The following is a 14,106-nucleotide window of genomic DNA, read 5'->3' as shown; positions in this document are numbered from 1 at the left end:
CCAAGATTCCAGAATTGAAATAAAATTTAACGTGACTGCTTTTCACAGACTATTTCAAGATCTTTTATTTCAGAATCTACTGTCTTAGTGAAAGAAATTCCAGCTTTTAGCCCTTAACCTTAATGTACTTTGCCATACTGTATTATGAATGTTTTGATTTTGTATCCAAAAGTGAAAGAAAAAAAGAACAAACAGCAAAAGAGAAATGACAGGTTTGTAATAGATTCACTTTAGGACAATATTAGATTCCCTAGAAAGTTGAATGGATAATACAAATATTTCTCCCATAGTACCTTTAATTTGGAGACAGATCTGTATGTATCCCAGTCCTGCCTGGAACCCATGATCCTTCTCTTTCAGCTTCCTGAGAGCAGGGGTTACAGATATAGAGCATTATTGAGGCTAGAAGCTATTTTAAACACATAATGTAATCTAGAAATCATTATAAAGCCTCAGTGTGGTATAGATCATTTAAACTAGATAGTAACCTTACTCGATAAGTGATGTTAAAAAGTCAGTAATCTACAGATAAATCAAGTGGGGCCAAGAGGCAAAATAACTTCCCAAATAACAAAATACGACATTGTTCTATATGATGGCAGAAATTTGTGCTTTTATGTCATAGTACTTATAAAAAATACAAGCAAACAAAATTTATCATAAGCATGTTTATCCCTGCAAATGATTCTTTGTTGTAAATGGTCTGTGCCATCCCTCATCTTGTTTAACATCATTTGAGTTCCTGAGGCTTTTGAGGGCAGGATTGCATTGGTAAAATATAGTTGTTCAAGAAATTGATAATCACATAACTTCATGTATCACTTAGTGATGATTCAGAACCTTCACACATTTCCTTTATCTCTCACACAGGCTCTTTACATCCATTTCCTGTTTTCTCAAAGACATGGATTCTTTTTTATTTACTTTGGTGTTCAAATATCTGAGCAAACTTGTAATCGTTAGCTATTTCCTGAATTCAGGAGTGTGAGCAATTATACGGTCACCAGGGGGATCTCAAGGGATATGCTAGAGAAAAGAATGGGGGAAAAGCTGAAGGTCATCTGAAGATGGTTAAACAGTATGGTAGCTGCATGAGAGGAGAGTTAAGGATCACTTGGTTCACTGAAGCATTGCCTGTGTTACTTCCAGGCCACTGCTACATTTCCACTGAACATAACTGAGGCACCCAGGCTCTTTTGGAAAGATCTTCAATGTTGTTTTGTGTTTGCAAGATCTGCATCAATCTAAGCAGAATTCTCAGGGGTCCCCAAGGCCCAAAGGAGAAACACCAGGCTCTTAAAGATCCCAGTGCAGTCCACAATACATTAGCCTGAATCAGCCAGAAGAGGCTGGTACAGGAGAGGGAAAAGCTGAAGGGCCTGGAAAGAAGCTGTACAACATCATAAGTTGCTGGAAACCATTTGGATTATGGTAAAGGGAGCCTACACAGGACCTTCTGTGATATCTCATATCCAGCAGAACTCTTGGAGAGCTGTAAGATAGGGAAGCTCCCAGAACGATGGCCAATCTGTGACTGGGTCACTGTTCTGTGCTTGCTCCGTGCTCTATTAGGAAGAGAAATCTGGGCTTGCTACTGGGCTGTACTTTATAGTGGAATGGTTATGGTTTTTTTCAGACAAGAAATTTTAATCTCTGTAAGCGTGCCCCTGACTAACATAGCTTCCAACCTTTTAAACCAAGTCCTTTCAAAGTTCAATAAGCCACATCATTTTCCTGTAAGACAGATAAGGCATGGATGAAAATTATCCATCATCAAAAGAAACCATGTAGATGGCTTATCCAAAATCATGCTTAAGAATGTCAGGCTTTCAGATATGATATGTCCACTCACCACTGTCAGACTATCCACTAAATTTGCCTCCTGTAGACATGAAGAGCCATACCCAGCTTGTAACAGAAAAGTATCATGGAATAATTTTTAAGAAGAATGTAATATTGGAAATTGCACCCAATAATCCACATATATTGAGTATATGTCACCTTAAAACTGCATGTAAATGACTTAGTAATCTGGAAAACTGTAGTTGTTTCAACTTTCCAGATGAAGAAATTAAGACTAAGACATGTTATGCCTAAGCGCGGGACTAAAAGACAAGGCAGCTATGGTTGGAATGGAGGTCTAACCCCAGAGCCAGTACCCTCAGCCATCACATCATACCACCTGTGCTGGAGAACTGCACCACTTCTTGGCTGTGGTGTTTACTGAGATGAGGATGTTGATTCCTCCCTCTCTCGGGTACTGACCTCCAGGCTCCTCACAATGCCAACCCTCTGCTGCTTGTCTTCCTCTCCACCTCCCTTCCCTGCTGTTTTTCAACCTTTTCCCCTTCTCACATCCCTCTGTGTCTCTCCTTCTGTTTCTCCTCTGCCTTTCCCCATCTGTTCTTAGTCCCAGGCCTCTCTTAATTCTTCTAAAGCCTTCCATCTATGCAAGCTCTCTTTCTACATCTGTATGTCATTAATTCCTACTGCAGATCTTGCATTATGCATTTCTCTGACACGCCAATTGCCATTTTTCAAGCTCTTGTCGTTTCCCTCTCTTTCCCATGTCTTCAGTATCCCCTGCTCCTCAGTTTCTCCCTCGAAGTTTCACAAATTCCCTTTCTTCTGACATTCAGTCTTCTGTCCTCTTGTATCTTCCTCAGCATCATTTCAGTGCTGGTCCACTTGCATTATTTTGCTTTCTTAGACACCTAACCTATCCTGTTTCTTTGACCATCATAGCATCTAACTTTGCATATTCTTATAAAGGCCACACCAGTGTGTCCCTCAACTTTCACAAATCTTACTCTGACTGTACCTTAACCCTTTCTTCAATCTCATTTGTCAATTCATCTCTCAACCTAATTTTTCCTGATTTAAACTGTAAGTTTTCCTTCATTAACTTTTTTTTCATTTTCAATTGTACTATAACCTCTGAGTCCTCCAGTATGTCACTGGTCCTTCATAGGCACTAGCTGCTGATATTTAACACATTACATAAAATAGAGGAGAAATTCCATTCTGTGGATTAAAAGAGATAAAGTCTAGGAAACCAGTTCTGGATCAGGAGCAATAACAAAGAATACATTTATATTTCTTTTTCTCTTCAAAACCTTGTCCTAAATTCTATACATATAGTATATTAATTAAATCTCAAATCTTTTCCTTTAATGGGAAGCATCATTGAGTTGATTTATTCATGAAAGCAAGTGCTATATAGGCACTGAGACGTGCTTTGGCATGTAAGCATTGTCCTAGGTGTCCTGCCTGTGAACTAGTTAGGGCATAGGCAAGGCTTTGTTACTATTGAGTCCACATTAGCTTACTAAAATTGTACACTTGAAATCTCTGATTTAGAAACATTGCTCTAATTGTTTCTAATAAAGTTGTGTACAATCTATCAGGACTCCAGTATGATTTCTGAGGAGGCAAAACTTTACAGAGATAGAAGGCATAATAAGAATATGATCAAACTGTATTCTATAAGAATTTTTAATGAGAAAAATCAAAACGGTAGAAGAGATCTAGTGTGCCTGTAACTCTGAAATTACATGTTAAGATAAATTAGTGTCTAACTTCTACTTGGCAGTTAGAAAGTCTTTATCTTCAAGGATTACTTAGGTAGTCTGTTACTTTTAAGTAATTAGAAATCTCAGTAAATGGTGACTATGTGTCTTTAAAGACCCAGAGTGAGTAGATATAACATACAAAGCTCTCTGAGGAAGAAAATGGCCAGAGACACTAAAATATTTGAGGCTGGAGTCTAGGCAGGGAGAGCCTGGAGTTCCTTGAAAAGATTTGGATTTGGGAAGAAGAACATAGCTCATCTTCTGTTCCCATAGACAATGTGGAAAGTGTCTAATAGCCAGATGATAAAAATCGGGAGATGAAAGTAGAAAACCTTCACAGTGATGCGGCAATTTGTTTAGAAAAGTTAAAAACAACTTATTGTAAGAAAAAAGAAAAAAAGTAAGGCCAGACTAAGACCATTTGAGAAAGGAATTTAGACACATAGCTGTCCCTGGTTTTGTTTTTTGTTTGTTTGTTTGAAGAAATTTGAGGTGACCATGTATTTATTTTGTCAAGAGCAGGGAAAAATTCATTCATGTTTAATGTCACTAAGTGGAGCTGCATGTTACATAGTAACAAGAAAAACGATGGTTAAATAGGAAAAGGGCATATCCAGCTTGAGAAGAAAGTAGTTAATTAGGAGGCCTTTGAGTCTAATGGAGACCAGACAGAATACTCAGTGGGAGACTTTACCTGTGACACTGGTAGGGCTTATCCTTATTGTCCGAAGTTTTGACCGAGTGCCTTCTTCCTCAGAGTGCATCAGGCTCTTGAAAATGAAGGTGTCTGTTCTACCAAGTGCCAACTTCAGCTACTCTATATTTCTGCTGACTGGCTTCCCAGGCCTGGAGTGGGCTCATCATTGGATTTCATTGCCCATATTTATGGGGTACTTTGTTGCCATCCTGGGAAATGCTACTATCTTGCATCTGGTTCGAACTGAGCCTTCCCTCCACCAGCCCATGTATTATTTCCTGGCCATCTTGGCTGTGACAGACTTGGGCCTGTGCATGTCAACTCTGCCTTCTGTGCTGGGGGTGTTATGGTTTGATGCTCGGATGGTGGGTCTGGTGCCTTGTGTGCTCCAGCAGCACTTCCTACACTCTTTCTCCTTCATGGAATCAGCAGTGCTATTTGCTATGGCTCTGGACCGTCTGGTGGCAATCCGATTCCCACTGCGTTATGCATCTGTGCTCACTGGGCCTCGTGTGGCATTGATAGGTGTGGTGCTGGGTATGCGGAGTGCAGCTATTACAGCTGCACCCTCACTACACCTATTGACATTTGACTACTGTCACCCTGGTGCTCTCTCCCATGCCTATTGTCTTCATCAGGACATGATTCGCCTGGCCTGCTCTGACACACGCTTCAACAGACTCTATGGACTGTGCATCATCATGCTGGCCATGGGCTCAGATGTCCTTTTCATCCTACTCTCCTATGCTGTCATCCTCCGCACTGTGCTGGCCATTGCCTCTGCAGGGGAAAGGCTCAAGGCCCTCAACACGTGTGTCTCCCACATCCTAGCTGTGCTCTGTTTTTATGTTCCTGTTCTGGGCCTGTCCATTGTGCACAGATTTGGACAACATACCTCACCCCTGGTGCACATCTTAATGGGCACAGTGTCTGTGCTTTTTCCACCCGTGATGAACCCTGTTATCTACAGCATCAAGACTCAACAGATCCGCAGGGCCATTGTTAAGGTGATTTCACTGGGTAAGATTCAGTAACACTTTGGGGATGGACTGTGGTAACTGAAGTTGAGGGGTGAGTCAAAGATCCTTTCCAGAATCCTTTCAGCACAGAAAAAGTGTCTAAACTTATGGTGGTATGGTTGTCATGAACTGATTACAATATTAAAGTTGATGAGAAGAATTAACATATGTACATACAAATATGTACACATTGCTCTCTGAAATATATAAGTGACAGTTTTTACACAATGTTTGCAGTCTAATATAACTTGGGCTAGTCCTTCACAAATTTGACTCTACTTTCTGTAATAACATTATTACCAATAAATTACTAGAATGATATGGAAGTTAGTGACTTATACATTTCATTTTTACTAACATTTTTACTAGTGATTAATCCTCCCAATATTCTCTTTGGACACAGTGTTAAAATGACTCCTAATAACTTACTGCTATTTTTGTAGGTCATTGCACCTCTTTGCCCTCACGAAAGAAGCTTCTTCCTGACATAGATGGTGGTAACAGAGAGACCTCAGCAGGTCAAAGTACAGAGACTAAGAGACTGGAGTGTTCAGCCCTAAATAAGATATACATGTCACAGCTCTTTTTCCCCACAGGGCTAGGGGGTCTTCATGGAAGAAGAAACAAACAGACTAAGAGCAAGAAGTTGATGATTCATCATGGAAATAGTGTCCTTCTAAACAGATCACTGCTTCTTCAGCTCCTTGGAATTAACTATGTTTTTCATAAAGCCCCACAATGCTTTAATTTTTAATGGTTGACAATTTCATATGTGGATAAAAGCAATTTTAGTCTTTGCATCTCCTAGTCTCCACTTTCATCTCACCCCTCTCACACTGGAACCCTTTCTCCAACAGATCTCTGGCTTTCTGTCACACGCTCATTTTATGTGTGACCCAGTTTAATTATAGTTTTTTACGTAATCATGGATGAAATGTCCTTGACAAGGAAGGGAAATGTATGAGCAGCAACCCTACAGAAGAAATATAAGCTGAGCAATTGTCACAAAGTAAGCATACACATATATCATTTATTTTAATATTATCTATAGATGTGTGTGCTTGAGTGTATGTTTGTGTACCATGTGTGTGAAGGAACCTACGGAGGTCAAAAGATAAATCTAATTCCCGGGAGCTAGAATTGTAGGTGGTTATGAGCCATCATGTAGGCATTAAGAAATCAAACCCAGGTCCACTACAGAGTAGAACACACTCTTAACTAATGTACCATTAGAGTTCAGGTCACTTCTTTTTATTCATACTCTGGCCTAGTGTCCAAAGTCATTTGATCATAAATTGAGAACCTCAAGATCTGTGCCTCTCACATACAGGCTGTGCTTGGCTTCTGTGTGCCTACATTGCCCCTGATCATGATACACAGCTTAGGGTGCCATACCTTGCCCCTGGTACACCATCATGGGCACTGCATCCTAGTCATCTCTTCTTTGATGAACCTTGCTATCTATGGTATCAAGACCCAAAAGATTTTATGACAGTTCTGTCATCTCCTTTGTTATCTAGACCTATGATACATTTGCTGAGCGTTTTTTAAAATTGCTTCTGTTTTGGGCAGAAAATTGTCTATTTATAATAGCAGGCAAATAACAGATTTCCTCTCTGACAAATAACCATGTGGCTTCCAATAGTGGACACCAAGCTCTCTCAGAGATCTCCATAATAAGACTGGATTGGATTGTTGCCAGAAGTATGCCTACCAAATATCTACCTTCTTTTGGCCATCAGAAAGTACATAAAATGGATAGCTCTACACTTAGTAAATTGGTAATGCACTTCTGCTAACTCAGCTTAAAACTCTCAGGTGTCTTGATAATCTTTGAGAATAAAAGTTCTCTAGTTTAGTCTCTCCTTGAAATGGCTGTGTAGATAAGACCAGAACAACGGCAACATCAATAGGACTGTTAACATGGGAAGAGGAAATTCCAAGATGACTCACCCCTACACAAAGAACAACAGGCAACTTACACTGCTAGGAGGAGGAGAGTTAGCTTTCCCAAGATGAGCCCTTATTGGTTGTCTAGTGCAAACTGGTCCACTTAGAAACATAAACAACAAAAATAGACTTAGCAGATTGTATTTATATATATTTCTGCATATACACATGCATATATATGGGCATGCACGTGTGTGTGTGTGTGTGTGTGTGTGTGTAAAGCAAATGCAGAATACACTGTCTCCTCACTCCAGAAGCTAACAGCATAACTCAAAGGACCAGTAAACAAGCCAGCTACTAGTCTCCAACTTTTACTGTAGCTGTAAACATCTGGCAAGCCAGCTCTGACAGGTAGCCCTCTGCTGCCCTCTTTTGATCACATCTGTGACTACAGTCTTCAGAGAATACACCTTGACCGCTCCTTGCCGACTCAGAGTGAATTACTTAGTCTCCTCTCATCGCTTTTGTCTCCCTGCTGTGGGAGAAACGGAGCTAGTTTCAGCATTCAGTCAATCTTCAAATATTATAGCTTACCCATGATTCCCATTTCCAACTCTGTCCTGCTTCCGATTTTGCTCAACAGTGTCCCTCGTTTGTTTTGCTGTTTTTTTCTGCCCATTCTATACATTTGCCTATCATCTAAATTAGACCTAAACCCTTGGGTTCTTTAATTTATATCCCAGATGTGAATCAAAAAAAGCAGCTGTTTTGGGGTTTTTTTGTTGTTTTTTTTTGTTTTTTTGTTTTTTTGTTTTTTTTTGGTTTTTTTGCTTGTAACATGTTACTTAGGTTTTGTACTTTTATGATGAAGTTAAGGCTCAAAAAACTCATACTGAAAGCGCACCGGTACTTTAAAACTATATCTTAGAGCAACTTGAGTAGTGTAGGAATGGTTTATTTTTTAAAAGCTTTGAAAGAACTCACCACTAATGTACCAGGATAATTGCACCTAGCTCACCCAACTCTCTTCTCTTCATGACTATGTCTTTTTTATTACATGCTTCTGCAAAATCTGGAAAGCATGACTATTAAATCAATTAGTCAGACACTTGCAGCTCAGAATAATGGCTTTTTGTTGTTTTCTTTGTTTTCAGGCTAGGGATTGAACCCAGGGCGAGCCCTTTACCACTAAGCTACATCCCTAACCCTAAACAGTGTTTCTTAAAATTTAATAAAAATCGATGTAATCTTTTGCTGATCACATTAACTTGTGTTTTTTTAAATTATTGGTTAATAGTTTGCCAGTTTTGCCCATTATGTCAGAATGAACACTACTTTTGTATTGGATTTCTTTATAAAATTGTATTTTTATTTTCAAAAAAAATTGTATTTTATTTATCTAGTCAACTATCTGCTCTCCTGATGTGTTCACATGTCTTAATTCACTACCTACTTGCTAATGGCCCAGAACTGCCTGTTACTTGCGAGATTATCCAATAGAGTTTCTAAGACCCAGCAGTAACTCTGTCCTTCAAAACTACAAGTATCACAGTATCTCAACTTTATGTAGTCATCTAATTTCTCAGAGATTTTTTTTTTACTATTTTTAATATTTATCAGTGCTTTAAGTAAGTTGCAATCGGTGTTTGACTGACCCAGAAGAAGGCTTGATGATATAGTTCCCAATGAGAATTTCACACCCTTGGAAGCATGCACAACAGGGGAAAAGCAACAAAGAGAATTAATCATAAAATATGTCAGGCCTTAGGTGCTTGTGTGACCTTGGCATGTCCTAAGGACCTAATCTAGGTAAAAGGGCCTAGTCTGCATGTAAGCTACAAGTCCAAACAGCTTTATAAATCGTATTTAGCTGGATTAGCATAAGGTAACATGTTTGTGCCCACAGGACATATGAATTGCTATGTCTAGTGGGTTTAAGATTTTGTAATAGAATGAAGAAAGAATTAGCATTAGAATATTTATGAAAAGCTATAAATATTAATATTTAAATATTATTCATACTAAATATTTAAATAAATATTTTATATTCTATAGATATATGCATATGTAAAGAAATGTAGTGCATGCGTGTACATATAAAATCATGAACATATTCAATTGATACATTTAAATATATGGTAAAATATGGTATACATGATCATAAATTTATGTAAACTTCCAATTAAAATTTTACATAAACATTAGTATTTTGTATATACAAGCATTTGTGCACATGTATACGTATTTTAAATTGTGTTTACGTAAACTTACACACTTGCACGTGCATGTAAAACCACACACACACACACAAACAAACACATACATCTTGTTCTTGCTTTCTCATACTTTAAAGCCTAGACAATACCCCTGAGATCCTCTTCTCTTGGCCTAATTATTCCAGTAGGCACAGTGGTAGGGCAATCTTCAAAGGCTGGTTGGACTATATCACTAGGGAGATTGACCAACAAGATGGGGTGGAAAGAAGGGCATGATTCCTGGGTCATGATAAATAGAAGGGCCAAAGGGCCTCTTATTAGTGTGCTAAACACCAGGCTGGGATAACCACAATGTAGGTGAGTACTTTCACACAGGAGGGATTAGTATTACCCTGGAAATTCTATCTGTGGCATCAGTAGCATGGGGAATCTACAGGTAAGCCTGAACCTGTGATTTTTGTCCTGAGTTGATACTCATACCTAGTATACATTTTGTTTCCTCATCCTCCATATCATGAAAGATACTTTATCCCTTTGTGACACATGCTGGTGTGTGGTAGATAGTCTCAAAATGACAGAGGGGCACTTGAGGTGTCTCTAACCAAGATCTCTCTCAGTTCTTAAATCTGATAAACCACAAATCTGGAGGCTACATATTGCACAAAGACATATGGAATAGCAGGTTATGTTTATCTCAGAAGTACTTAGCCCAACAAGTAAAATCAATCTACTACAGTGTAGAACAAAATGGAAAGGAAAGGAGATGTGTGTGGAAGGAGAAAAGGAGAAGGAGGGAGGAATGTAAGTATCAATAAAACAGCAGCGATGTGTAAGAAAGGCAAGCTTAGGTAATCCTGTCACGATGTAGAAAAGATTCACAGCAGTTGATCCTGCACAGTAGCTTTTAAAAGACATTATGAAGTGTATAGCCAGTGGGTGCCTCACACCTCTAGCACCAGTGCTTGGTCTAGGAGAGAAGACCTCCATGAGTTCATATCAAGCCTAGGTTAAAGCATAAGGCATTGCTTCAAAGAGGATGTTCTTTAACTCAGAGGATATACATGAGATTTTTTTAAAAAACACATTTTTTCTTCATGTTGAAATTTGGAACAAAATTATCACTCATATTCACTTAATTCAAATTGATGGGTTGTGTTCAGAGATCACTAATTTCCATTCCACCAAACCATTTAGACATGTAGAAGTGTTACTTTCCTTTATACTGATGTCCCTAGAGGGAGCACCTCTGCAACAGTTCAATGAGCAACCCAAGTTTCAGCTGGATTCTATAGCATGTCTCCCTCCCTCCACCTGCATAATCAGTGAGTTTATTTTCTTCCGGTTTCTTCCCTTGGGGCAGGTGGAATCCAGAACCTTGTCTGTTCTGAGTTACTAATTTCACATTCAACAACTTTTTTTTTATGCTGCTGTTGAATGCCTACAAACGAGGAGATTCTTAATGAAATGAAAAATAGCATGACATGCAAAGAAAAATCACTGTTTATAATCATACCAGACTTTTGAAAAAATATCAATAATGTTAAGTCTCAGTTAAAAATACAAAGTTAATATCTTCAGTATGGACAATTGAGGGCAACCATAAAATTGCTTAACTTGGAAAAATATAGCTGGTACACAGGACAAGTGAGAAAGGGTCCTTAAGGAGTAATACTTGCTTGAAAATTAAATACTACATATGTATCGATGATAGAAATGCTACTCTTGCTTCTCCAATGTACTCTAAAAGATCTATATTCTTGCTCATCACCCCACTCACACAGTAAATTTGTTGAAAAGGCATTGTATATTAATTTCATTTGCATTAGCTCAGACAAGGTTCAAGAAAACCCACTGGCAAGAAATTATACTTACCTGTGCTTTACAGCTGTGAGCCAGAGAGAACCAAGATGAGCTAAGCTTCTGCACTCAAGTAACCTGCAGTCCTGGTCTTAGGTATAATGTTCTAAAATTTACAGCGCAAGAGATGAAGTCTCAAAGCCATTAATAAGGCATACAAGAGCTGACTCATGTACACCAAACAAGAAAAGGAAACTATGGAAAATGTACAATGTCTTTAAACATTATAAGCAGGTAGAAATTTAGACTAACACTATGAAGAAGTGAGGCTGAAAAGTAGAAGTGGGAAGGAAATCTATATCCTGTAATACTAATTTAAAAGAGACAGAATCTTGAGTATCAGAATACTTCTATCAAGATGCTCCTGATCCATTTCTGACCTTTACTCATGAGGGGAAATCCAGGTATCTGCCTAGAGAACTATTATCTTCTACAGTGGCCAATATCAGTTTCTTGTGGTTAGTGACAACAGCAATTCAAAGTTTCATAAATACTACTAGACCTACTCCTTTGCCTACTCGTTTGACTTATTAACATAATGATCTCCATTCACAGATTTTAAAGTCCAAGCTCAAAACTTTCACCTTCTAGAAAGCAGACACCTGAAATCAAGTTATCCACAAGTCAATGCCTCAGCCTCTTTCCAGGACATTTCCCAGAATGCCAAGCTTCATTCTTTCCAGAAGGCTTTCAGATATACACATACATGTTCATCTGATGACAGAGGGGACATCCTATCCTCAGTAGCAGAAGTTCCCTCATATCTCGGCAAGTAAGATCTCACTCCAATGCTGAGTAGAGGAAATTTTCTCATATATTAGCAAGCAGAGTCACATTCCATCTTCTTGAGAGGCGATTGTCTCTTTGATGAGATAATTAGATCCACTCCCTCCTCAGGGAGGACTTCAGGGGTATCACAAACACACACTAATATTTTGTCCTCATGTCTGCTGAGTTGATTCAAATATGTACTCTAAAAGATCTATAGTCTTGCCCATCACCCTACTCACACAGTGAACCTCACAGTCCAGTGTGTAGACTACCAATGGTAGAGGAATTTTCTGAAAGAACACAATACTTGCTGGCACACAGAAAAATTCCTGTGAGCAAAATACTCCTCCCCATCAACCTCTGATGCATAGATTTGTTCTGTATTTGTTTCCCTCTCTGTGTGTAAAGCACAAAGGGATGCTACAATAGATACTGATGAAGATCTGAGCCCATCCTAGAGATGGTTTTTGAAAGTAAAGGCAAATAATTCTGTACTCTCAAAGTTGTTTTGACTGTTGTTTAAATGGTAGAAATGAGATTTAGGAGTATTTATCATTTGCCCAGTTTTATGTACAATTAAAGTCATTGTTCTTATAATTCTTATCTCTATCCACCACTAGAAATTAAATATAAATATACTTCAGCAGAAATTTACAGGATGCCTAATCAATTAGTTTAATTCATTTTAGTCTTTCTGTATGATTGCCTTCTTTCTCTAGAGAAAGGGGAACAATACATTCTTAAAAGTTAAAGACCATAAAATCAATAGGAGAAATTAATTTGACTTGTGATTAGTACAGTCTCTTGTCATATTATCTTCTATATACATATATGCTTGCAAATCATGACACATTTTATATTGCGCTGATGGTCACATTGAGTTGGTCATAATGTAGGTGAGATATGAATTGGTTGACCATAACAGACAAAAAAAGGAAGGAAGGAAGGAAGGAAGAAGAAAGGAAGAAAGAAGGAAGAAGAAAGGAAGAAAGAAAGAAGGAAAGAAAAAAGATAGATAGATAGATAGATAGATAGATAGATAGATAGATAGATAGATAGATAAGGTCTTTTTTCATCTACAATAAGCTGTGTTTTATATACGTGGCCCTGGTAAAACAAAGTCCCCGGATATCAAGCACAGGAAAATGTTCAACAGCGGTCAATTCACTCCAGAATATTTTCTGCTGACTGGTTTCCCTGGTCTGGAAGCATGGTACTCCTGGATGATCTTCCCATTCTGTTTCGCGTATATCATAGGCATTGTGGGCAACACCCTCATTCTGGCTGTGATCAGGAAAAACAGTTCTCTGCACCAGCCGATGTTCTTGTTCCTGGCTATGCTGGCCTTCTCCGAGCTTGGTGTCTCTGCTTCGACCCTGCCCACTGTGCTCAGCATCTTTCTGCTTGGTGCCAATAAAATCTGCTTTGAAGCCTGCCTTTTGCAGATGTTCTCCATGCATTCATTTTCCATCATGGAGTCAGGAGTTCTTCTAGCCATGTCTGTGGATCGCTTTGTCGCCATCTACAACCCACTCCGCTACACCACCATCCTGACTCTGCCCCGTATTGCTGGTACCAGTGTTACACTTGGACTGAAGAGTCTGTTGCTCATGTTTCCCCTGCCTTTTCTCCTAAAGCGTCTGCCTTTCTGCGGCCACAATGTGCTCTCCCATTCCTATTGTCTGCACTCAGACCTAATCCAGCTGCCCTGTGGGGACACTCGTCCAAACAGCATTTTGGGGCTCTGCATCGTGACTTCTACTTTTGGGCTGGACTCACTGCTCATTGTTGTCTCTTATGTGCTGATCCTGTACACAGTACTAAACATTACCTCTGGAGAGGGACGGAGGAAAGCTCTCAACACTTGTGTGTCACATATGTGTGCAGTTCTTGTGTACTATGTGCCTATGATCAGCGTGGCTCTGGTGCATCGCTTCATGAAGCATGCTGCACCTGCTGTCTGCCTGCTCCTGGCCAACATCTATCTTTTGGTACCACCAATGCTCAATCCCATCATCTACAGTGCTAAGAACAGGCAGATTCGCCAGGGGTTAATACAACTCTTTCTTCAAAGAAAATATTAA

The 14,106-nt window shown here is 39.1% G+C and overlaps 2 protein-coding genes across 2 annotated transcripts; both read left to right on the top strand.

Moving 5' to 3' along the window:
• Positions 1-4,349: 4,349 nt before the first annotated feature.
• On the top strand, positions 4,350-5,303 carry LOC114633511 (olfactory receptor 51L1-like). Its single transcript, XM_028782078.1, has one exon. The coding sequence runs from the start codon at positions 4,350-4,352 to the stop codon at positions 5,301-5,303; it is 954 nt and encodes a 317-aa protein (XP_028637911.1).
• Positions 5,304-13,167: 7,864 nt separating this feature from the next.
• On the top strand, positions 13,168-14,106 carry LOC114633553 (olfactory receptor 51I2-like). The gene has a single exon (XM_028782122.1). The coding sequence runs from the start codon at positions 13,168-13,170 to the stop codon at positions 14,104-14,106; it is 939 nt and encodes a 312-aa protein (XP_028637955.1).

The sequence above is a fragment of the Grammomys surdaster genome, unplaced genomic scaffold, assembly GCF_004785775.1.
Source record: "Grammomys surdaster isolate TR1022 unplaced genomic scaffold, NIH_TR_1.0 693, whole genome shotgun sequence".
Classification (NCBI taxonomy): domain Eukaryota; kingdom Metazoa; phylum Chordata; class Mammalia; order Rodentia; family Muridae; genus Grammomys; species Grammomys surdaster.
The sequence above is the reverse complement of the archived record's forward strand: the minus strand, read 5'-3'. Positions and strand labels throughout refer to the sequence as shown.

Bases quoted from the DNA above. Each gene is read 5' to 3' on its own strand.
- LOC114633553 (XM_028782122.1), top strand. From the start codon at position 13,168: ATGTTCAACAGCGGTCAATTCACTCCAGAATATTTTCTGCTGACTGGT.
- LOC114633511 (XM_028782078.1), top strand. From the start codon at position 4,350: ATGAAGGTGTCTGTTCTACCAAGTGCCAACTTCAGCTACTCTATATTT.